The sequence below is a fragment of the Podarcis raffonei genome, chromosome 11 (assembly GCF_027172205.1).
Source record: "Podarcis raffonei isolate rPodRaf1 chromosome 11, rPodRaf1.pri, whole genome shotgun sequence".
NCBI lineage: Eukaryota > Metazoa > Chordata > Lepidosauria > Squamata > Lacertidae > Podarcis > Podarcis raffonei.
Genome location: NC_070612.1, coordinates 65,765,904 through 65,790,743, shown reverse-complemented (window position 1 = coordinate 65,790,743; position 24,840 = coordinate 65,765,904). Strand labels below are relative to the sequence as shown.

At 42.5% G+C, this 24,840-nt stretch overlaps 1 protein-coding gene across 4 annotated transcripts in view; it reads right to left on the bottom strand.

Annotated features, from left to right (window-relative positions):
- DOCK8 (dedicator of cytokinesis 8) overlaps positions 1-24,840 on the bottom strand; it is a 144,824-nt gene that overhangs the window by 104,072 nt on the left and 15,912 nt on the right. For 3 of the 4 annotated variants that reach the window (XM_053408025.1, XM_053408024.1, XM_053408026.1), the window contains exons 3-10: positions 24,368-24,543; positions 17,823-17,894; positions 15,686-15,809; positions 13,666-13,878; positions 11,409-11,494; positions 9,605-9,671; positions 7,837-7,986; positions 2-82 (exon numbers count right to left, since the gene is read on the bottom strand). In XM_053408025.1, coding sequence (XP_053264000.1) covers positions 2-82; positions 7,837-7,986; positions 9,605-9,671; positions 11,409-11,494; positions 13,666-13,878; positions 15,686-15,809; positions 17,823-17,894; positions 24,368-24,543 — 969 coding nt within the window. Of the gene's footprint in view, position 1; positions 83-5,724; positions 5,926-7,836; positions 7,987-9,604; positions 9,672-11,408; positions 11,495-13,665; positions 13,879-15,685; positions 15,810-17,822; positions 17,895-24,367; positions 24,544-24,840 lie in introns of those variants that run through there. The other variant, XM_053408028.1, reaches the window with a different exon arrangement.

The window sequence follows — 24,840 nt, the reverse complement described above, 5'->3', positions numbered from 1 at the left end:
CCTTCCCAACTTCACTTTCTTTTAGAACCAGGTAGGGTTCTGCACAATCTCCAATTTCGCCTTGTTGAAGGACTTTTTCAATCTACCAAAAAAGAAAGAAAAGAAAAGAAAAAAGAGATTTCAAAACACCGAAAAGAAAATGAAATTTAATAATGTACATTGCTAGTACCGTATTTTTTGCACCATAACACTCACTTTTTTCCTCCTAGAAAGTAAGGGGAAATGTCTGTGTGTGTTATGGAGGGAATGCCTACGGGTGGCGTGCCTATGGATTTTCCTCCTCTAAAAACTACGTGCGTGTTATGGTCGGGTGCGTGTTATAGAGCGAAAAATACGGTATATGTCAACATAGTAAAATTTGGAACATAAGCTATAGTTACTAATTACAACCTTGGTCAGTACTGAGAGAAATACCTTCCCTTCCTGTGCTGATGAGATTCAAAGCAGAAGAAAATGGAGAGATATTCAGACGTTGAAAAAGATGTACATGGAGTATTGTGGGATGGAAGTGCAAAACTGGTGAAAATTAATAAAAATTATTTAACCAAAAAAAAAAAAAAAAGGAGGAAGTGCTGAGCTGGGGAGTGGAGGGGCTTGAGAAACCAGCTATGCACTGAATAACAACCACAACAGCACTGCAGGTGCCCAGAAAGGAATGCCGCCCATCATCTTTGGAAATGGTGATGATTGATATAAATGGCAGAGGATAAGGTCAATGAAAATTATATACTAGATCAGAGGAATGGCTCCTAAGATTCGAAAAGTGGAAATCTGTCCAAAAACTTGCTCCGATCATAATCCTGTGAGAATGGAAATGAAACTAACACCGACTGGTTCCTTCAGATGGAAGATGAATGACACCTTGTTTAGAGATCCAGAAATCACCAAAAAGGCCCAAAAAATAATTAAAGACTATTTTGAGATAAATTTGAAAACCACCGTTGAAAAAAGAGTAATCTGGGACGCAAGCAAAGCCGTAATGAGAGGATTTTTGATTCAACAGAATGCAATGAAAAAGAGAACCCAAAATGAGAAAAAAGAAAAGATTTTGGAGAAAATAAGAGAAGGAGAGAAGAAACTTAGAGTGAAACCAAAGTCGCAGGAGATTCTGAGAGAAATAAAGTTATATCAAGTACAATATATGAAAGTGATAAATCAGGACATAGAATCGAAAATTAAACAGATGAGACAAAAGACTTTTGAATCGGCTAATAAATGTGGGAAGTTGTTAGCGTGGCAGTTGAAGAAAAGACAAAAGTTAAACACTGTAACAAACCTCGAAGTAGATGGAAAGAACATACAGAATCCACAGGAAATTAGAAATTGCTTCCACAGATATTTCAAACAATTATATACACAAGGGCCACAGAAAGAGACTGAAATAGACCAATTTTTGAAAACCAATGGATTACAAAAAATCTCTCAAGAAAACAAGTTATTGTTGAATTACAAAATATCTGAACAAGAGGTGGAAGGTGCCATTCAGAATATGCAATTAGGTAAATCTCCAGGGCCGGACGGTTTAACCTCCAAATACTATAGATCTTTGAAAGATTACTTGATTCAACCACTAAAGGAGGTTTGTAATGAAATTTTGGAGGGGGAAAAAGCGCCAGAGTCGTGGAAGGAAGCTTACATTACACTTATACCGAAAACTGAGTCTGAAAAGACACTACTTAAGAACTACTGCCCCATATCCCTGCTTAATGTGGATTACAAAATTTTTGCAGACATTTTGGCTAAAAGACTGAAAAAAGTACTAGCAGAAGAGATACACAAGGACCAAGCTGGCTTTCTCCCAGGTAGACATCTATCTGACAATACGAGGAATATAATTAACATTTTAGAAAAGTTACAGGTGAATATCAATACAAAAGCAGTTTTGATATTTGTAGACACGGAGAAAGCCTTTGACAACATTTCTTGGAGCTTTATGAAGAAAAATCTTCAGGGGATGGGAGTTGGTCAAGGTTTTGAAAATGGTATAGGTGCAATTTATTCAGAACAAAAGGCTAAATTGATAGTCAATAATGTGGTGACAGAAGAATTTAAGATGGAGAAAGGGACACGACAAGGCTGCCCAATTTCCCCTCTGTTGTTTATTTCGGTCCTGGAGGTCCTGTTAAATATGATTAGAAGGGACCATCTGATCCAAGGTATTCAGGTCGGAGCTAAACAGTACAAACTTAAAGCTTTTGCAGATGACTTAGTTTTGACATTACAGAAGCCAGAGCCTAGTACGAAAAGGGCTTTGGAATTAATCCAGGAATTTGGTCAGGTGGCAGGTTTTAAACTGAATAAGTCAAAAACCAAGGTTTTGGAGAAAAACTTAACACCGATTGAGAGAGAGAGGTTTCAGAAGGAGACAGATTTAACATTAGTAAAGAAAGTAAAATACCTGGGGGTGAATATGACCGCTAAGAATGTGAATTTGTTTAAAGATAATTATGAGAAATGTTGGTCAGAAGTCAAAAAAGACTTTGAAATATGGTCAAATTTGAAGCTTTCCTTGCTGGGCCGAATTGCTGTTATTAAGATGAATGTACTGCCAAGAATGCTGTTTTTATTTCAATCATTGCAAATTATAGACAAGATGGACTGTTTCAAGAAGTGGCAAAGAGATATCTCTAGATTTGTCTGGCAGGGCAAGAAGCCTAGAATAAAATTTAAGATACTTACTGATGTAAAAGATAGAGGTGGATTTGCCCTGCCAGACTTTAAACTGTATTATGAATCAGCAGCATTTTGCTGGCTGAAAGAATGGCTGCTTCTTGAGAATACAGACATTTTGGATCTAGAAGGTTTTGATAATGTGTTCGGGTGGCATGCATATTTGTGGTATGGTAAGGTTAAAGCACATAAGGCATTTAAAAACCATATTGTCAGAAAAGCACTGTTTAATGTCTATATAAAATATAAAGACTTACTTGAAAATAAAACCCCAAGGTGGCTATCACCTATGGAAGCGAAGGCTTTGAAAAAACTTAACATGGAGGCCAATTGGCCAAAATATTGGGAAATCTTGGAACAGGAGGGGGATAAATTGAAATTGCAGAGTTATGAGAAACTTAAAGATAAGGTGCGAGACTGGCTTCATTACTTTCAAATAAGAGAGGCTTATAATTTGGACAAAAAGATTGGCTTCCAGGTGGAAAAGTCAAAACTAGAAACAGAATTGTTAGAACCCAAAGCTAAGATACTATCAAGAATGTATAACTTGTTGTTGAAATGGAATACTGAGGATGAAACGGTAAAATCTGCTATGATAAAATGGGCGCAAGATATCGGACATAACATTTTGTTCGCTGACTGGGAAAAGTTGTGGACCACAGGTACGAAATTTACGGCATCTAATGCCTTAAGAGAGAATATTATGAAAATGATGTACAGGTGGTACATGACTCCAGTCAAGCTTGCAAAAATCTACCATTTGCCCGATAATAAATGCTGGAAATGTAAAGAAACTGAAGGTACATTCTTTCACCTTTGGTGGAAGTGCCCAAGGATTAAGGCTTTCTGGGAGATGATCTATAATGAAATGAAAAAGGTATTTAAATACACTTTTCTGAAGAAACCAGAGGCCTTTCTCCTGGGCATAGTTGGCCAATTGGTGCCAAAAAAGGATAGAACTTTCTTTATGTACGCTACAGCAGCAGCAAGAATACTCATCGCAAAGCATTGGAAGACACAAGACCTACCCACTCTGGAAGAATGGCAGATGCAAGTAATGGACTACATGGAAATGGCGGAAATGACTGGCAGAATCCGAGACCAGGGAGAAGAGTTGGTGGAAGAAGATTGGAGGAAATTTAAAATTTATTTACAGAAACATTGTAAAATTTCTGAATGTTGATGACATTGAAATGAAATGAAGGGGTTCTAGCAACATGGTAAAATGTAAGATTGGATTGATAATAGATGAAAATTTGAAGTTATAATATGTGAGGAAAAATAATTAAGGATAAACTAACAGGATATGAATTTGCTGAACCAATTTCTAAATGGGATACAAAAAAGGGAGGCGTGAGGAAGTCAGGAAAATAAGTTAATCAAAGATGAGAAATTTAAAAAGAGGGATTTTTGGTTTTTTGTTTTTTTCCTTTTTATGTTAAATGTTTGTATTTTTGTACTTTGTATCTTTGTATTTTTGTGTTTTTGTATTTTTCTTGTGTTTTTTATTTGTTGTTTTATAATTTCTTTATTGTTAAAACTTAATAAAATATTATTTAAAAAAAGAAAAGAAAATTATATACTAGAATTGTCATACACAGAATGAAATGAAAGCAGTATTATATTATCACTTGAAGCTTTACAAAAGTATGTAAATGCTTTAAATCGGTGTTTCTCTTTTTTTGTAATTTTAAAAAATTAATTCTCCAATATACCTCCAATAGTAGCCAAATTATAACAATTCCCAAATTATACAATTCTCAAAATGCCAATCTACTTCCAATTAATACATTTTAGTTAAAGTGGCTCTCTGCACGACGGTTTGGGTGCATTTCCGATCTTATATCACTGTGTTCTATAATCTTAATTAATAACAGTTACATTTCAGTAATAATAATAATCCATTAGCCATGAGGAGAATCAGAACTTACAGGGTTAAATAGTTTTGTGTGACGTCTCTGCATACTGAGGCATGGTTTCTTTCACATACGGGAATCTTTCTTTGTGTGTGAGTTACTTTCACTTTTCGCTGATGAGCCAGAGAGAACCCGGCTGATTTATTGTGTTTTTCTATACATGATTAAAGCCTTCTTAGATTAGCAAGAAGCTTGCGTACAGACTATGATTTATTGCACCTACACAAGGCACACACCACTGCTGCGATACTCTGCTTGGAGCCAGGAAGAAGTCTGAAGACTCAGAGAGGCACAGGAAAGTGTGCTGGACACCATTCTAACTCCAGAACAGCTCCATTATTAATGATTTCCATTCATGATATTAAAATATATAAATTTATAAAGCTTCAAGTGAGGAACTCAAACTATTATCTTTCTTTTGCCCTGTGTGTGAAAACTGTTCTATTCATGGAGATTCCTTCTTTCCATATATGGCACTGCCTCTTTTACTTCCCAGCTGTTGTTTTCTCCCATCACGGCTACTGGCAGAACTGAATCTCCAAGTTTCTCAGGGGTCTTATCTCTCCATCCCTTGCTTCAGAACAGGTGACAGTCTGCTAGAAACCATTCTGTCTCACTAATAAAACACGTTGCAGATCTTCGCCATTTCCCCCTCAGCCTAGAAAAAGGTGGGCAGTTTTTGAACACGCTGAAGATTTAATACTCCTTTCCAACTCCCAGAATCTCTGCAGCGCTCTTATCACAGTCCCCCAAATTATTTTCCCTCCAGCAAGAGATTTATGGCTCTGTTAAACTTTATCTTATATTACATTCTGTCAGTAGAACACACAAATCTCAGTCTCTTTTTCCTTGTCTGTTTTTTTAAACAGAGGTGAGGGGAATTACTCTGTCTTTCCAACACATCATACTTGAGATTCCCCTCCCCCTCCTTTCTTCATTTCTGATCACAAACAGTTTCCATTTTTGCTTGTTAATATCAATATTACGCCTACGTCCCTGCCTCACTTGTAAATATCTTGTATTCTGGACAGGGTTGAAGAATCATAAATATATAAAAGAAACTTAGAATAAACAAGCCATAGGCTTCCCTCTCCCCAACTGACTCTCACGCCAAAGAAAATCTTATCTCAATTCAAACCTTTGATCCATGCAGCCGATATGATCTGCAATATGTTGTTGCAACCCTTTTGCAGCACGTGCCGGTACTTTAAAGCCAATTAAAAATCCAATTTAACGGAGAACCTCTGCTTTCTAATGGCAGCGTAGGAGGGTTTTCACCAGGCAAAGTGCTTTTGAACTCATAGCCTCCCTGGCCCCCGCAATCCATGCTGGAGCGAGAGCCAGGTGCCAAGATGGACTGCAAGTGAAGCCCTTTACCCCCATCCCTGGGGGGAATTTGCAAGAATGATTTACCCTCTATCATCCTTGTTTTTCGTTTGCCGACATTCTCCTGCTGTCGTGGGGGCTGCCTCCATTAAGGCAGACTGGAACTGGAAGCCCTTAAATAATGTTTCAACATGAATGGAAATTGCCAAGAATACAGCTGATGATTAAGTGATAATTTTGGATAATGGATTGCAATTGGAAATCATTTAAAATATTCATTGCAGCAACATCAAAAACTAAGGATGCATTGACAATGGCAAGAGGAAAGTCACTTAAATAAAACTGTTGTTGTTGTTTAGTCGTTTAGTCGTGTCCGACTCTTCGTGACCCCATGGACCAGAGCACGCCAGGCACTCCTGTCTTCCACTGCCTCCCGCAGTTTGGTCAGGCTCATGTTTGTAGCTTCGAGAACACTGTCCAACCATCTCGTCCTCTGTCGTCCCCTTCTCCTTGTGCCCTCCATCTTTCCCAACATCAGGGTCATTTCCAGGGAGTCTTCTCTTCTCATGAGGTGGCCAAAGTATGGAGCCTCAACTTCACGATCTGTCCTTCCAGTGAGCACTCAGGGCTGATTTCCTTCAGAATGGATAGGTTTGATCTTCTTGCAGTCCATGGGACTCTCAAGAGTCTCCTCCAGCACCATAATTCAAAAGCATCAATTCTTCAGCGATCAGCCTTCTTAATGGTCCAGCTCTCACTTCCATACATCACTAAAACTGTATTAATTTGCTAATAATTTGTAAAAATTGGGCTGTAATTTGGAAAATCAATAAAAATAATTGGAAGCATGATAAGCCCATGGACAGCATCAACTTATCTATATACTGTCACCCTATGAAATTTTTCTGGGGGTGGGGGGAGATTATCTTTGGAGAAAATACTTAATGGGCCAGATGTGGATCATGGGCCCTAACTGCCTGCCCCTGCTTTAGAAAGGTGGCTGGTCCACATAAATCAGTAAGTCAAACTATGGCTTAGAGAGGCCGCATGAATGTGCAAGGACCCAAGGAGATTGTCTCCCCAATCCTTTTCACTGTTATACTATACTAAGCTAGAGCAAGGTTTGGTTTAGTGTGTGATCTGAACCAAGGTTTGCAGTTAAGCTCTCAACTCCCTGACCAGGTTTGATCTGCGTTACAACATCTGGTTAGTGAAGAAAAAGCTTAACCATGTGCCCCTGATGCTCCATACGGTATGGCAGTAAATAAGACTGAGCAGGAGCTCAAGTGGCCATGTGCTCCTCTCCAGGAGCCTGCAAGTGTACATGGTGTTGCTAAGTCTGCATTTGGCTTAGTGGGAACCAGGTCACTGTCACGGAGCCAGCTGAGATGGCTCCTGAGTTGGATGAAGAGCAGCGAGAGGGGCCAGCAGAAGAGGAAGCACTGGAAGGTGTGGGAGAGCAAGGGGAGGTGGAGGCAGGGCTGCCTGATGTTAGGGAGCCCCAGCACCACTCCAGCTCTGGCACAGAGGGAGAAGGCACACCACTGTCCTGCCCAGGACAGGAGGGGGTTAAAGCGTAGGGAACAATGCAGACATATGAGATTACCCAGACTGCTTTGCTGGAGGCGGAGCCGGAAGCCCCCACTGCCAGGATTGGTTGCCGATGATTCGGATGCATGAAGAGATGCTCTGTACTTTGTAAATATTTGTACAATAAAGACTGTAAATACCACTACCGTCAAGCCGAGGGATTTATTGCGAAGGGCAAACCTCCCCCCCCCTTTACAGTCATGCTCAGTAGACTCAAGAGAATTTTATCGTGTCCGATCTTTCCATAAAGTTGATATACACAAGTTTGCTTATTCTGCATCAGTTCTAGTTAGAGTCAGAAAATATGATTTTAAAATCCACAAATATGACTTACCTTCACTACTAGATAGATATCCGGAGATGGATATGTTACAGAAAATACTGCAGACCTTGCCTGACTAGATGAGTCAATACATGGTACATGTGATCGCAAGAACCCTTTGAATTGTTCAGAGTTCAAGTCACAATGAAAATTTTCTGAGATCTTTAAAAAAAATGTAAAAACAAAAAGATATTTCACAACTTTTGCAGGAACTGGTGCACAACCTATCATAAGTAAATAATCACAGCATTCTCACAGGCCCATAAAAGATCAGTGTACACAGTTGGGACTGATGAGCATTTACTGTTCCCAACTCTAATCCCGCGGAAAGCCATCTAATTCAGATTTTAATTTGATCCTGACTTGTTTTTAAGAGGTGATTTAATTATTGTTTGATTTTATATCAATGTTATATATATGCCATGTTATATATGCCAATATTAATATATGCCAATGTTATATATGCCAGCGTGGTGTAGTGGTTAAGAGCGGTAGTCTCGTAATCTGGGGAACCGGGTTCGCGTCTCCGCTCCTCCACATGCAGCTGCTGGGTGACCTTGGGCTAGTCACACTTCTTTGAAGTCTCTCAGCCCCACTCACCTCACAGGTGAAGTCTCTCAACCCCACTCACCTCACAGAGAGCTTGTTGTGGGGGAGGAAGGGAAAGGAGAATGTTAGCCACTTTGAGACTCCTGAAGGGGAGTGAAAGGCGGGATATCAAATCCAAACTCTTCTTATATATTTCATGTTAGGCGCCCTGAGCCCAGTCTCAGCCGGGGAGGATGGGATACAAATAAAAGTTATTATTATTATTATTATTATTATTATTATTATTATTATTATTATTATTATTATTATTTGTGTGTGAATTCTGGTTTGGGTGTTGTATAACCACTGGAACAGAGCCAGTTGCTTTAGAGGTGAGATTGCACAGCTTCAGCGGACATTTTGGCTCTGGGGAGTCAGAGAAATGTGAATTTTTACACTCAGGAACTCTCTCTAATCCCAAAGGTCCCTCTGCAGGATTTTGGTGAGGTTAAAATGAAAGAACCACACAAATTCAAATATTGGTTTTTAGCTAAGTAAATTCTACTCAGACCAGACCCACTGAAATCAATTGCCCTAAATTAGTTACGCTCGTCAACAGGCCTCGTCAACAGGCCTGCTCTCAATTTAATTAGCTCTGGATACAACCCAGAGACAGAATCTCAAAAGTCTGCCAAAATTAGTTCTCACTCATCCATCACTGTGTCTAATTAATTGCAGTGGATAAATAAGGTGGTGGTTTTCTCAAAGCATATTTTAGAAACTGCTGAATTAATTTCATACAAACTGATATTATTTTGCAAAACATGGCAAGCAGCTTTTTATGGTTGATTATTATGATTCATAAACTACAGTCAGTTGTGAAAATGTTGAGTTGCACAAACTTAAGGATAGGGTACATCCAAAGGATATTTACCGTGTGATGACCATTTGTCAATATATTGTTGCAGCATGCATGCAGCTAAGGGGAAATCTATGGCTACCTATCACATTTGGACACGTCCCATGCCTCTGCTACCTTACTGCTTCAACTGATTGCAGAGCTCTGGTAAACGTTGCCTCAACTTTCCATGTGGCTTCCTATCTCCCACAGTCATCTGTAGCCACCCAAAGCACAGTCCCAACAATTCATATGTGAACAATTTTGAAATGAGGGAGGGGGTGATGTTGTTAACTAATGCCTTGTTTACATTGTTTTATCATTACCCTTGGTTTTGTTCATCTGCACTCTTACCTTTTTCCTTTCTTTTATATCATAGAGGGCTAAGCTTGCGAATAATGGCTCAATTTCTATCTCAAATCTGAAACAGGAAAAGATGGGGTACTGATTAATAACTACGCACATTTGACACATGTAAACAAAACACAACACAAGGGTTAATGTGCAGTATCTGTGCACTGGCAACATTAATTTAACTCAAGTTCTGGCTTGTCCCTTTAATCCTCCTTCCCTACTCTAACCAAACTTTAAGTGTATGTGCTTTGCATATTCTTCACTTCCAACCCGTTTCCCTCCATCCTTCCTTCTGTTTTTCTCCACTGTCCTTTTTACATTGTAAGCTCCTCGGGGACAGAGACCTGGCTGTTTCTGCCTATGACCAACTGTAGATGATGATGTCAGGCTCGGGGAATTCTATCCCTCCCCTGGTGGCAGCAAGAAGCAGGGAATATCAAAGAGAGTCCTGACTAATGAGTTTATTTAATCATCACAGTGAGAGACAAATAAATTGATGGCGTTGCTCCAACTGAGTTCCTCCCTGCTCCCTTCCTTAGCAACAGCACCTCCCCTTATGGTGTCTGCCCGAGGCCAAGTGTCTCTGCATCCTTTGCTCTCGCACTCTTAACAAACGCCGAGTTCTAGGAGATGGGGGGTCAGCTATACTCTCCAGTGACAAAATGTCAGCTGGCTGCTCTGGCTCTGGCTCCCCCTTCTCTTCTCCCAACACCTCCCAACTCTTCTTTTTGCCTGTCTCTGAGTTGTGATCTTCCTCAAACCCCTGCTGTAAATCAATACTGCCTTCCTCTTCTTTGGAAGCTTCGGGGGGGGGCGGTCTCCTCAATCTCTCCCCCCCCCTTAAGTCCAGTCCCTGACAGATGATGATAAAATCTGAGATACACATTTGATGATCACTCCACTACATTTTGACTTCTGCCATAGTAAAATAGCATTTGAGATTACATTTGGTCTCTGTTAGCTTAAATTTGTTCCATTTTTAAAAAGAAGAGGACATTGTCAGATATAAGCAAAATGATTGTCAGTGATAATATCAAGAGGAATATATGGGTTACTATTAATTGTTCACTATTATTACTGCATTTTGGCAATTTTTTCATATTACCGTATGGGCCCAAATATAAGCCACTCCCTCAAAATTCCACAGGCACTCACACTCATTCTGTTTTATGGTATGTCTGTTTCAGCAGCGAAGCCAATTTTTGTAAGTTCGTGAATTTAAGCCGCACTTCAACTTTTCATGGTCGGAATTTGGAAGAAAAAAAAGTGTGGCTTATATTCCGGCCAATATGGTATTATTATTTTTAATCCAGCAGAAAAGAGCAGATCTGTAGGTGGGTTTCTCCCCCTTCAGGCCTTCAAAGCCAAAAAAAACTTCAGTAAAACTAAGACATGAGAAGTTTTTTTAAAAATATCCTGAAGTAGAGACAAGGCTTGCAAAATACTAGATGGGTAAATATTTCAGGAGGCTGTCTGTAGGTGGTGTACTGAGTGTGAGAGAATCAGAAACATTTCACACAAGCAAAAGACTACCATGTTAGAGAGAAAAGTTCAACCCCTGTCCTCTCACTGATCTGCTAATTTTCTTTTTGCCTAAAGAAAAAGGTAAATAAGGGAAGAATCCACCAATATGATCTCACATCTGCAGGTTGAAGTTGCAGAGTCCATTCTACCATCTCAGAAGTGTCCCACCTCATTCTACTGCATGTGCAGGTGTAACCTCAACCTCTGAAGGTCACACGATAGAACAATATCCAAACCTGAAAACATGCCCTGTGGAACCATAAGTCACAGAGATACTTACTTCAGGGTCTGTACTTTCACCAATATCCTATTGCCCAGATATTCCTTGGGGCACTCAGGCACCGGTCGTATTTCCACAGCATCCTCCTATTAACAAACACATTACGGAACAGTTCTTTCGGATCCAAATATTTATGATGCTTCTGTGTTATCAGTCCCAACAAAAGCAGATGTAACCCAGGCTGCACACAAAACAACAAGGGTGATATCCAACTAAATCATATCCACAGCAGATCCACTGAAATCAAAGAAAGCAAGTAACTTAAGTCCATTGATTTCAATGGATCTCCTCTGAGAAGGGGGTGGGGAACCTCAGGCTTTAATTTTGCCTCTGGCCTTGGAATGTTTCCAATAACAGATTAGGTCCTCCCTCTGAAAAGGCTCCCCACTCTTGACTTTGTGCATGACTTAGTTTGGTAACATTCAGTAAGATACTCACATACAGTGGTACCTCGGGTTAAGAACTTAATTCGTTCTGGAGGTCTGTTCTTAACCTGAAACTGTTCTTAACCTGAAGCACCACTTTAGTTAATGGGGCCTCCTGCTGCCGCTGTGCCGCCGGAGCACGATTTCTGTTCTCATCCTGAAGCAAAGTTCTTAACCCGAGGTACTATTTCTGGGTTAGTGGAGTCTGTAACCTAAAGCATATGTAACCTGAAGCGTATGTAACTTGAGGTACTACTGTACAGATCTCCCAAACCATATGCTTCAGGCAATTCAACCAACAAGTCTGCCATGAACAAGTTGGAGCAAAGTCATAGAATCATAGAATCACAGAGTTGGAAGAGACCACAAGGGCCATCGAGTCCAACCCCCTGCCAAGCAGGAAACACCATCAGAGCACTCCTGACATATGGTTGTCAAGCCTCTGCTTAAAGACCTCCAAAGAAGGAGAGTCCACCACACTCCTTGGCAGCAAATTCCACTGTCGAACAGCTCTTACTGTCAGGAAGTTCTTCCTACTGTTTAGGTAGAATCTTCTTTCTTGTAGTTTGGATCCATTGCTCTGTGTCCGCTTCTCTGGAGCAGCAGAAAACAACCTTTCTCCCTCCTCTATGTGACATCCTTTTATATATTTGAACATGGCTATCATATCACGAAGAGTCGGACACGACTAAATGACTAAACAACAACAAAATCATATCACCCCTTAACCTCCTCTTCTCCAGGCTAAACATGCCCAGCTCCCTTAGCCGTTCCTCATAAGGCATCAATACTTTAAATTTAATTTATAACCCACATGCTAATCCCTTTAATGTATTCCTTCAGCTGAAGTTGGAAATGCCAACCCACCTCACAAACCCTTCTAGTTCTAATGAAAGGATGAGATATCTGCACATGAAACCTAAGCAAAGTAAGACTGATCCACAAGGCCATAACAGGCTTTCATTTGATTGTGGAATGGAAACTTTTAATTAACTCTCATTGAAGTTGGAGTGAATTTGGCTGCACGATCATCTGAGCTCTCCATCAGAGCTCAGAGGTAATGTTTTAGTATCATGGCAAAAAGCCACAATTCAGGCTTTGTCTGAGGTTCTGGTTTTCCACAGGTTGAGGTTCTTTATTGGATACACTTGGCACACTTCTAGCCTGTGGGATCTGTGTGTGACACATATTTCCCCTATACAGCCATGGTAAGATGTACTATCTGTTCCAAAGAGGTGCACTCTTTGGAGCAGATACCCAAGGCTCTATTCGACATCATCAGAAGGAGGGTCCCCAAATGCATGACAGAAGGCTGGATGACCACATTTTGAAGCAAGTGAAGCAATGAATGTTACTATAGAAAGAACCTCTCCCCCCCAAAAAAAAACATATTAAATTCAGAGTCTAAACTTATCTAAGTGCACCACTGACAAGAGCATGTAGAGCTGCTGTCAAACTGAGCTGGTTCCTCTTAAACATCACATGGAACTACACATTGTGTCATGCTACTGTTCCAACTCAACTTAAGGAGGAATATAACTGCACCAACAGAGACACGTCCTAAGAGCATGTTGCCTTTCTACAGCCTCTGCCAAGCTGGTGCTCTGGCTGGGGATGCTGGAAGTTGTAGCCCAAAACATCTGGCGTGACCAGGTTGGCAAAGCCTGCACTAACATAACGTGGTCAACACAGAGACAGCAAGCAAAGCACAATGGTGAGATGTTTTGTGGGCACAGACTGAGGCAAGAACACAACTCTTGTTTGAATCTTAATTCTTTGTGAGATATTTCCTTGTTAAGCATGCAACTGCGCAATGCAGGTTTATGGCTCACCTCATCTATACTGGGATACAGTGCAAACAGTGCTGCAGGCCTGTTGGCTTGTCGTTGCTCCTCATTTTGCCTTTGAAAGTCTTCTGCACTAATGTGCTGCAACAGGTCTGCCAGACGAGCATCTGGCTGTAGGCTGCGCAGGTCAAAGTCCCCAGATGTCAGTGTGGCTCGACTGGAGTCATCACAGAGGACTTTTAAATGCCTGGGAGCTGTCTGCTCAAGAGGGCATGAAGTAGGAGGCAACATCATTAATCACTTTAGTTCACAGATGTGAAAGATACTCAGTATTTCTCTGCCATAATTCTTTTTCAACTCAGTGCGATAATACCTTTGAAATAACTATTCCCCAAAACAAGTAACAGATGATACTGACAGACTAAGGCCAAGCCAAATATCTCCCCCTTCGTTTTTGTAGGATTGTTTCTCCCCTGCAAAAAATGGGCAGGAGTTTGGGTTCTCACAAGAGAAGTGATTGAATTCTAATAACTTTAGGGTAGAGGGTAAAGAAAAGGTGACATGGTTTCTCCTTTTTCTTTATTTCATTATTATTATTTTTTCAACAAATGAAAGATAGGGTAGAAGCTCTGGTGATATTTATGAACTGCAACCTTTACTGGAAAAGGGAAGGGTGCACTGATATTTCAGGGGGGAAATCACTGGGACCATATGGAGAGCCAGTCACATGAAAGCATTGTCATGTGAAATGCCCTCTCCCCATCTGTAGTGCCAGTAGCCACACATGGATAAAGATGGGCTTTGGGCACTGGCAGAGGAAGAGGAGTGTGGGGGGAGCACACCGCCCCCACCAACGCGATCCTGGTGGGGTTACATTGTGGCTGTGCCCCCCGCACGCGCTGGGTGCCCCGCCCACACAGGAAGTGCCCCCGCCCCCAGAACGCACACCACACCCCTGCGGTCAGCGCACCACGCCTCTGGGACGTGCGCCAGCCCCGCCCTGCCTGCTCTCCGCCCCCCTCCCCCCCGGTGCCGGAGCATGAAGCTCCACCACTGGCTTTGGGTTCATATTGCTATGAACAGTGCTATTTTTCTAGAAAAAGAGGTGCCGGAACTCACCGTTAATGCCTCCCTTCTCTTATAATGACAATGGTGCCCAACTGAGAGGTGCTAGAATTGAGTTCCAGTGGCTAAAAAAAAGCTCAGTTTATGAGGGGGTTTTTTTGGGGGGGGGTGCCAGATCCCTCTAATCCCTGGATCCAGCAAGTGTTAAAATCTAATCAAGTCAAGCTAATTTCCTGGTGAGGTGATGGGCTATTAAGGCGTTTGGTGTGAGATGACCTCCTCCTTCAACAGATAAAGTCAGAGTTTAGAGTAGTAAAGAATTGTGGCAGTGATGTGACCTAGAAGAAAAGCACCAAGCTGGAGAGAGAAGGATATTTGATTTCTGTTTGAATCCAAGGCTGCAGCTATGAGAGAAACAAGACCCTTTTGGGGCGTTGATGCTGTGAACCTCTACATTGTAGGCCCATGTTATATATAGGTTTAAATAAATCATATATCACAAAGATTCCAGTCTCCACCGTGCCTCATTCCCCAAAGGAAACACAATCCCTGCGTAAGTGCCTGGAACCCCTGGAATCTCACATTGCTTGGAGATTGGGGTGTCGTGCAACAATACTAAAAGTTTCAAGTGTTTTGCCCTTTAGAGTCATTAGATTTACCAATGAGCAAGTGATGAATTAAATATCTAGTGTGCCTAATATACCAAATACATATTTAGTATGTAGCGGGCAAGAATGCAATTAGTTGGGAACCGCCCTGAGTGGCTGGGGAAACCCAGCCAGATGGGCGAGGTATAAATAAATGATACTGCTGCTCCAGGGACATCCCTGATTTAGAGAAGCTATCCTGGTTTCTGATTTGATCCTAGAATGTCCCACTTTTCCTTATGATGTCCCCATTGTATTGGAGAAATTTTGCAGGTTATAGAGTTATCTGAACCCCAAGTTCTACCCCTCTTCCCTGTTCAGCCCAGGCCAGAAGCTATCTCAAAGGAAAATACCTGATAATTTGAATCACTGTCATCTAAAACTTCAGATTCAAATGTTTGCTTTTGAAGGGACTTGTGGAAATCGCTCCTGGATCCCCTTTTTGTTAAGATGCATGTCTCATTACTTCCTTGGTTTCTTAAATAATAAAAAATAGTAAGTTAGATTTCAATAAAAATGGGGGGAGGGAGGATGAAAGCACAATTGCTATCAAATAAATAAGTTCAGCTGAAATATCATGGCATCCATACAATAGTGCCAGTCTAATGAATTAACATAATATGTGCTTAAATGGAATATAAATTTATCATAATACACTGAAATGCTATATCCTTATTATGAAGTTCAAGTTAAAGCAGATTACAAAGGATATTACATGTTTATATTTATATTGTTCATCAAAAGAATGCCCTGCTCCAAAAGTCACTCAAATAAACTATGTAACTGCCAAGCAGGTAATTTGCTATGAACTTCTGGGCAAGGACATCTCAGAACAGTCAGAGGCATGAAGGATGTGGCATGTGGAGTGATACAACACAGCAGCTGACCTTACCCTCCACTGCAGGTTCACCAGAACTACCTGCCTGTAGCTCTAGGTCCCATCGCACACCCTTAAACATCATAGATTCTGCCCTTTATTGAGATTCTGCTACAAGCAGCTTAATTTACTGCTAGACTGAAACCCAAGACTCTCCATGGGTGTCCCCATAGCTATGACCAGAGCAGAGCTGCTTTCATTTTGAGATATTGAGAAAACACTTTTTTGCAGCCAGGCCTACTAAGTAACACCATGTTTATTAATTCAGGTTTCTTTCTTTCCAAAGCAACAACAATACACTGAAATGCTTTGTTGTCTTGCATAACAAATACGCCACAATAAACAATTGCAGTGTCTCCAAGTGTCCCTATTTTCCAGGGACATCCCTGATTTAGAGAAGCTATCCTGGTTTCTGATTTGATCCTAGAATGTCCCACTTTTCCTTATGATGTCCCCATTGTATTGGAGAAATTTTGCAGGTTATAGAGTTATCTGAACCCCAAGTCATCTGAAGACAATCCTGCATAGGTTTTTTAAAAGTGTTTAATTTTTTATTATGTTGAAAGCTGCCCAGAATGGCTGCAGTAAGATGTGTGGGGTATAAATAGTAAAATTATCATTATGGAATGGGATGTCCCTGTTTTCATCAGAGAAATGTTGGAGGTCATGCAATTATTGATCATAGAGACACTTTTTATTACATTTTTGGGGAGTAAATGAATTATATGCACTGGTGGTTGTCTTTTAATAGATTGCATTTTAATTGTTCGCCAGTTGACTGAGAATGAAAAATGAAGCTATAAAGCACCTTCCTTGCCTTCCCTGTTCTCCTTGGGCATGACCTTATTGGGAAACTGTCTTAACTACACAGCATTAAAGACCAGAGTGCTGGATAGTTTTTATTATGAAGCTATAATGTCTGAGAATTGTTTTCATGTGGTGAAAATGTAGACACTTCCTTTGTAAGCACTGAATGCTTTGCTGCTTTCATGTTTCAAAATACCGTAGATTCCAGCGTATAAGACGACTTTTAAACCCCGGAAAAGAGGTTAAAAAGTCAGGGGTTGTCTTATACGCCGGCTATGGCTTTCTCCCAGCGCGGAGCCCACCCACTGCTGCTTCGGAAGCTGTCGAAGCTGCAGCAGAAGCAGCAGCGGGCGGCGGGCTCCACTCCACGCCGGGCAGCTTTCTCCCGGCGCGGAGCTGCCCAGCGTATTAGGTGACTGGGCTTATAAGACGAAACACCAAATTGGCAACTGCCAACTGAGTCAGACTAATGGTTCATCTTTGTTCAGCACTACCTACCCTGACTGGCAGCAGCTCTCCAGGGTTTCAGGCAAGAGTTTTTCCCCCAGCCCTGCCTGGAGATGCTGGGGATCGATCCTGGGACCTTCTGCCTACAAAGCAAATGCTCTATCACTGAGCTATGGTCCTTCCTCCTTCTAGTTGCCAGGCCTTTCTAGATTGAGCCAGTGAGAATATCTAGTGAGAGACTAATCCTACATCTTGGCAAGTTAAGGGACTAGTCAAAACAAAAGATGTTAATATTCCTCTGGGAAGAAAAAATATTTAAAATCATTGCTTTGACACTCTGCTGCAAATGTGGCACTTACTTTCGATTCACTATCAGCCAGTCACGAATATAGGTCTGAACACAATCCCGGACATGCGGATCCAACTCATCCCTGGAGGGGGTACAAGAATATTAATATGCATAGCTAATTACAATGCACAACTTATTTTTTAGGAATATGAATGGGGAACTTCTGACTCGGGGGCCCAACACAACCTGCTAAATTTCTCTATCTAGCCTTCAGAACTTTTCCCAAGTCACATCTCTCAACAGCCCTAATTTACTCCCCAAGTGTTTTGGCCTGGCCAAAATGCATTTTTAAACTTTGAGTATGCCCCTAGCTTGTCTGCAAGGGAGATACTGAGGAGTGTGTGAGTGTGTGTAGAAATTGCCTACCATTACCAATGTAAAAATTATATTGGTTCCTTTGCACTCTTATTGTTCTGGCGCCATCCCCCAGCGGCAACTGCCCCCACTCAAACATGGTCCAGAAGAGGATGTGGTCCTTGGGTTTAAAAGGGTTCCCCACCCCTGAATTATAGCTAAAAAGGAACAAACCATACAAAGCCAAATAATAAACCACACAAACAAAAATATCATTTTTTTAAAGGAGTATATTGTTTAAACTCCAAAAAATAATCCATGCAATCTCCAGCCAGTGAAGTGAGGAGCAGCAGGAGACTAAATGATTGGTCTTCTTGGAGTGGAAAAATTGGAGTGGAGGGAGAATGCATTCTGGCTCAAATGAGATAAAAGTGAAAAAGCTAAAGGACCCCTGGACGGTTAAGTCTAGATGAATTCGAATATGGGATGTGGTGCTCATCTCCACTTTCAGGCTCAGGGAGCCACTGTTTGTCTGCAGACAGATTTTCTGGGTCACGTGACCAGCATAACTAAACCACTTCTGGCACACAGGACACTGTGAAGGAAGCCAGAGCACATGGAAACACTGTTTACCTTCCTGCCGCAGTGGTACCTATTTATCTACTTGTGTTGGGATGCTTTCAGACTGCTGGGTTGGCAGGAGCTGGTTGCGTGGAATCAAACTGTTGACCTTACAATCTGCAAGCCCAAGAGGCTCACTGGTTTAGACCACAGCACCACCTGCGTCCCTCAAATGAGATAAACATTCCTTTATCTGAAGCCTGGAAGGAGGAATTTCTAAGGGATACTCAGGTCTTTGCTATCAGTGGCTACTAGCCATGGTGACTATGCTCTGCCTCCCTGTTCAGAGGCAGTCTCCTTGGGAATCCCAGTTGCTGGAAACCACGGGAGGGAAAGGGGCTCTTGTGCTCATGTCCTATTTGTGGGTTTCCTATAGGCATCTGGCTGACTGCTGAACTAGATGGACCATTGGCCTGATTCTGCAGGCTCCTTAGGTTTTAAATGATCAGGCCGTGCAACCTTCCCCAGCCTGGTGCCCTCTAGGTGCTCTCACACTCCAACTTCCAGCAGTCCCTAATCAACATGGCCAGTAGTCAGGGAGGACAGGAGCTACAGATGCAGCAACATCTGGAAGGTAGGCAGTACTAAATGGAACAAGACAGACCAATAAAGAGACTCAGCGTTAGACATCTTTATCTGTTCACTCTTATATTTGGCCAGGGGTAACGCTGCACCTGCTAAGTACTTAATTTGCTGAATTGCCCATTTCTGATGTTTGCAGTAATGGGTAACTCAGCAAATGCTTGCATGTGTCAATATAATAGCAGAAAAAGGCCACAAGGTGTCAGCACAGCATCAAATTCTCACTCAAAGTGCATTTCAAAATGTTTTCATTGGTTTCCTAAGTCAATAGTGAACAGTGATAGTTCCTACAGTATCTGAAATGGATCACAGTCCAGCTTCCATCTGTATCCTCCGTTGCTGAAGTACCACCCTTGAGTGTACCAGGCTTGATTTGTCATAAAGTATGGAAACTCTCAGATTCAAATATTTCAGAAGATTTATAGCCCGCTTAGAATACAGTGGTACCTCAGGTTACAAACACTTCGGGTTACAGACTCCGCTAACCCGGAAGTAGTACCTCGGGTTAAGAACTTTACCTCGGGATGAGAACAGAAATCGTGCTCCAGTGGCGCAGCAGCAGCGGGAGGCCCCATTAGCTAAAGTGGTGCTTCAGGTTAATAACAGTTTCAGGTCAAGAACGGACCTCCAGAACAAATTAAGTTTGTAACCAGAGGTACCACTGTACTGATCTGGAAGGTGTTGTTATTGTGAGAGAATTCCAATTTAATAGGAAAGCTGCAGGAATACCATAGACTGGCTCCCTGCAAGATACCTGTGATCTTTGCAATCTCTATCTCTGTCCAGCCATACCTGCTTTTGAATAGCTGAACTACACTGGAGTCTGCTGACCAATCTTTTTACAAGGGCAAATTGTTGCATATGAGATGCTATCGCTGAAGTTTCACTGTCAAGTATTTAAAAATGTACTTGCATCAAAGGTGGTTTGCACTTTTATCTCTGCACTTAGCTACTAGCACAGTTTCTCATGCCAGACATGGAATTATTTATAGGGTTATTGCAACTAAATCCTATGTAGGTCTATTCAAATGCAAATCCCACTGAATTAGAGAAAGACTTAGACTGCAATCCTATGCACACTTACTTGGGATTAAGCCCACTCAGAAGTGAGTTTTACTTTTGAAAAGAAAATGCACAAGATTGTGCTGTTACTCCTTCTTGCTTTAACAGCAGTTTTAAATCACAGAAAATGGACATACCCAGCTGTGTTCTCTTGTGGTAATTAGTGTTATTGCATATATATATATATATATATATATATATATATATATATATATATATATATTGCTTTCTTACGACTAATGAAACATATCTAATTTTTATACTTGTATCTTATATACTTATATCTAATTTTTAAAACAAACCTGTGCTAACTGAGAGACATGTTTGATCAATATTATTTCACAGATAGCTTTGTATTTATACTTCACTTTTTACATGTTTTATAAGCCAGTCATTCAATGGTCTAAACTGAGGGCACATGCACTGCCTTGCCTCAACAACTGAGGGGGCGGGGTCATGCAGTGGGTGCACACACTGCAGGGCATGCTGACATGTCCTGCAGGCGCCACCCATCTTCTGCATGTGATGCGAGCATGCCCCACAGCGTGCATGCACAGCCGCCACAGAACCTTGAGGGGGCCTGGCTCCCTCACTGAAAGTTGCCCTTGACTGAGGGCCAGACATGATGCTAAATACATTCCCTGACATGACTTAGTTGGGCCTTGTAAATTCCTAACCGCTATCAGGTTTGTGTCCTGACTTTCAATGGAGTTTGACCCATGTTGTGCAGGAAGGGGAGAACCTTTCCTTTCCCTCCAGTGGAATAATGCCTTTGAAGACGAACAGCCACTGTGTGTGTACTAGTGGGGAAGTGGGGCTGGGATCGTCACTGGGTTCTGATGAAAACCCACCCTCTCAGTGACTATTAACAATTTTAAAATGCTTTCAGAGGCAATATTCCTCTGGATACCAGTTGCTGGGACTCAGAAGTGGGGAGAGTGCTACTGCACTCATGTCGTGCCTGTGGACTCCCCTTGGGCTTCTGGGGGGCCACTGTGAGAGAATATGGACTTTTGGTCTGATCCAGAAGGGATTTTTTTATGCGCTGACTGTGGCACTTCAAGTGTCGCATCCAGGTTGAGGGCCTATACATTAATATGTGAGCTGTGACTAGGTTCCTCCCCACATAAATTTTTTGGAAGATTTAATTAGTAACCCTAAGCCAATGTTTTTAGATTAGGGCAGTGGCACTCTAGGAGAAGGTGTCTAATCCTGTGCTTATTTTTAAAATTTAATTATTTAGATTTGGATACTGTCCTTCAGCCATAGATCTCAGGGAGGTTCACAGCATAAAAATACAAGATAAAGACACAAAATACATAATAAAAAACCCCAAAACAATAACCCCCAACACATTTGATGTCAGTCAGCCAAAGGCCTGGTTAAAGAGGAACATTTTCACCTGGCACGTAAAGGTATGTAATGGAGGCGCATGGCAAACCTTCCTGGAAAGCGTATTCCACAAATGGGGAGCCACTGCAGAAAAGGCCCTTTCTGGTGTTGTCACCAGCCAATCCTCTCGTGGAGGAGGCACACAAAATAGGGCCTCACATGATGATTGCAGGGTCTGGGTAGGTTCACTAGGAGAGAGGCAGCCCTGAGCCATGGGTTTATATTTCAAAACCAGCACTTTGAACTGGACCCAGAAACTAATTGGCAGCCAATGCAGTTGGGCTGGGATCAGTGTAATAATCTAAATCATTTCTTTTATAGCTACTAATTCTGAAGGGGGGTGGGCAGAATGAGAGGTACAACATCAAGCTTTTACAGTAGAACCTCGGTTTTTGAATGTCTCTGTTCACAAACGTTTTGGAACCCGAACGCCGTAAACCCGGAAGTAAATGCTTCCAAGTTGAACTTCCAAGGCAGCTTCCGTTTTGAGTTTCCCTATTGTTTTGAGGCTTCTGTGTTGAGTTTTCAGTTTTTGAACATTTCAGAACTTGAACGTTCTTCCGGAATGGATTAAGTTCGAAAACTGAAGTTCCACCGTAACAGAGACAGGGAGAGGGAACTGCTGTTAGCTTCATGAAGGGGGCGGGGGGCGGAGTGCAGCATCGGTACCAATCTCCCTCTTATTGCTTTTTGTAAGGGTGATAAAGGTAAAGGTAAAGGTAGAGGTACCCCTGCCCGTACGGGCCAGTCTTGACAGACTCTGGGGTTGTGCGCCCATCTCACTCAAGAGGCCGGGGGCCAGCGCTGTCCGCAGACACTTCCGGGTCACGTGGCCAGCGAGCCAGAGCCGCATACGGAAACGCCGTTTACCTTCCTGCTGGTAAGCAGTCCCTATTTATCTACTTGCACCCGGGGGTGCTTTCGAACTACTAGGTTGGCAGGCGCTGGGACCGAGCAGCGGGAGCGCACCCCGCCGCGGGAATTCGAACCGCCGACCTTTCGATCGGCAAGCCCTAGGCGCTGAGGCTTTTACCCACAGCGCCACCCGCGCTCCAAATCCTGATAATTATACATCCATTCAAATCTGAGTACATGAGTGCATCTCTCCCTTCACCTACACAGATATTCCAGTTCAAAATGCAATCTCTGCAGCTTTGCTGGATGAGGGGTGAATCCCCAAAAGCAGAGGTTTTCAACCTTTTTGAGTTCACGCCTCCCTTGACCAACTACATTCTTTCTGCAGCACCCCTGTGGGGCCCAGGAGCCCAGTTATGTCCCCCTTTGCCTGCAGAGCTGGCAGCCTCTCACTGCTGCTGCCACCCCTGGTCTCCGGCCCCTCCCCTGCTCCAGAGAGAGGTGCCTCCTCACACTGCCCCACAGGGGCCTGCCAAGGGGATCTCCCCAGCCTTAGTGGCCCAACCGAGACTGGCCAAAGATGAACGTGAGGCCAGCACCTTACTCGCCTTGGGAGGTGGCAGTGGCAGCAGCGGGTGCTGCTGGTGCTGGGCCTGCGTGCGGGAAAGGCTCCCCGTCAGCACCAGGCACTCAGCTCCCAGGCAGGCCTTGCATACAGCAAGCACAAGAAAGGCCAATGCAGTGCTTGCCCACCTGCCCAGACTCCCACTAGTCTGTCTATTCCCAACAAGGGCTGGCAGACTGGCTGGCTGGGCTCCCTCCCCTGTTTGTTTGTTTGCTTGCTTGCTTACTCTGAGGCTGCCTCAGCTCCTGGCACCCAGCACCTGCTGACCAGCCCCAGAGGCACCTTTCGCCTGGGGAGCTTGTAGCCAGGGCTGCTGCAATAAACAGCTTTGTGGGACGAGATGTGAGAGGGCATCCGAGGAGGGAGAGAAGGAAAGAAGGACAGAGGCTGTGTTGTCCGCAGCACCCCTGACCATCATTAAAAGCACCTCAGGGTGCCATGGCACACTGGTTGAAAACCACCATCCTCCACTATCTATCACTTAACTCAGTCCATGCTGGTTCTCTATGGAAACACGGCACTGAACAGGAAGCCTTCCTTGAAGGAACAAAATGTTTCATTGTGGCAGTTATCGTACTTTTTCGTGTATAAGACGATGTTTTTTTCTTTAAAAATTTTGTTTACAATTTGAGGTTGTCTTATACATGGATAGTGCTTAGGGAGGATGTGGGATTGGTAGCTGCCACAAGTCTGAGATTGTCAGCGGCTATTTGGCGTGTTATTGGTGGCTGTGTCAAGGGCTGGTGTTGATTGGCTGTTGCTGCAGCAATAGGGCATGCGACTGGCAGCTAAACAACTCTGGGCCATTTTCTCAATTTGGAGTCCCCAAAAATACGGGGCATATTATACACAGTGGCGTGTTATACATGGAAAAATACATCAATGTGCCCACAGAATTTAATACATGCCTTTCTTCTCTAGATGTTTCTCTGGAACATATTTTCAATACCAGGGTGAAGCCCCAAACAAGGGTAATAATAATAGTCTATTCCACTCACAGCCCACTTCTACACATCATCTGATGGTTAAGGGGAGATGCTTTTTAGCTTGGAAAGTGTACTATCTCTCTGGCGGGCTGCAAACCTGTTGGGAGTTTCTTTAAAAAGTAATCCCTGTTTCCGTACCCTTCTTCTGGCAATGATGGCTGCAAGGTCCTGTGCTCCTTTGGAGTAAAGACTACCTCCAAATCATCTTCAGGAAAGTCACCAAGTTCTTGCAGGAGTTCCAAATCCAAGTTATTCAGCTGCATTGTTAGGAAACCTTCAAAATCCATTGGTTCTACAGCATCATAGAACTGAGGCTAGATGTTACAAAACAGAAACAAGTGGCTCATAACTTTTTTATATAGGAATGTTCTAAGTACAGCCAATGGCTATGGATCATATTCAGTTAAGTTTTACTTAGGGTAAACCCAATTAAATTAATGGTGCCCCCAAGTTTTCCTGAAGAAAAGCAGTAGGGCAAACATGGATGAGCCCTCTGTTTCTTGGGTGGGTGGGCTTTAATCAGTGCTTTTTTTCTAAAAAAATATGTTTAAGGCTACTCTCATTATCCTACCCATATTGAAATACTGCCCCTCAATGAGGCCAAGCTTAGA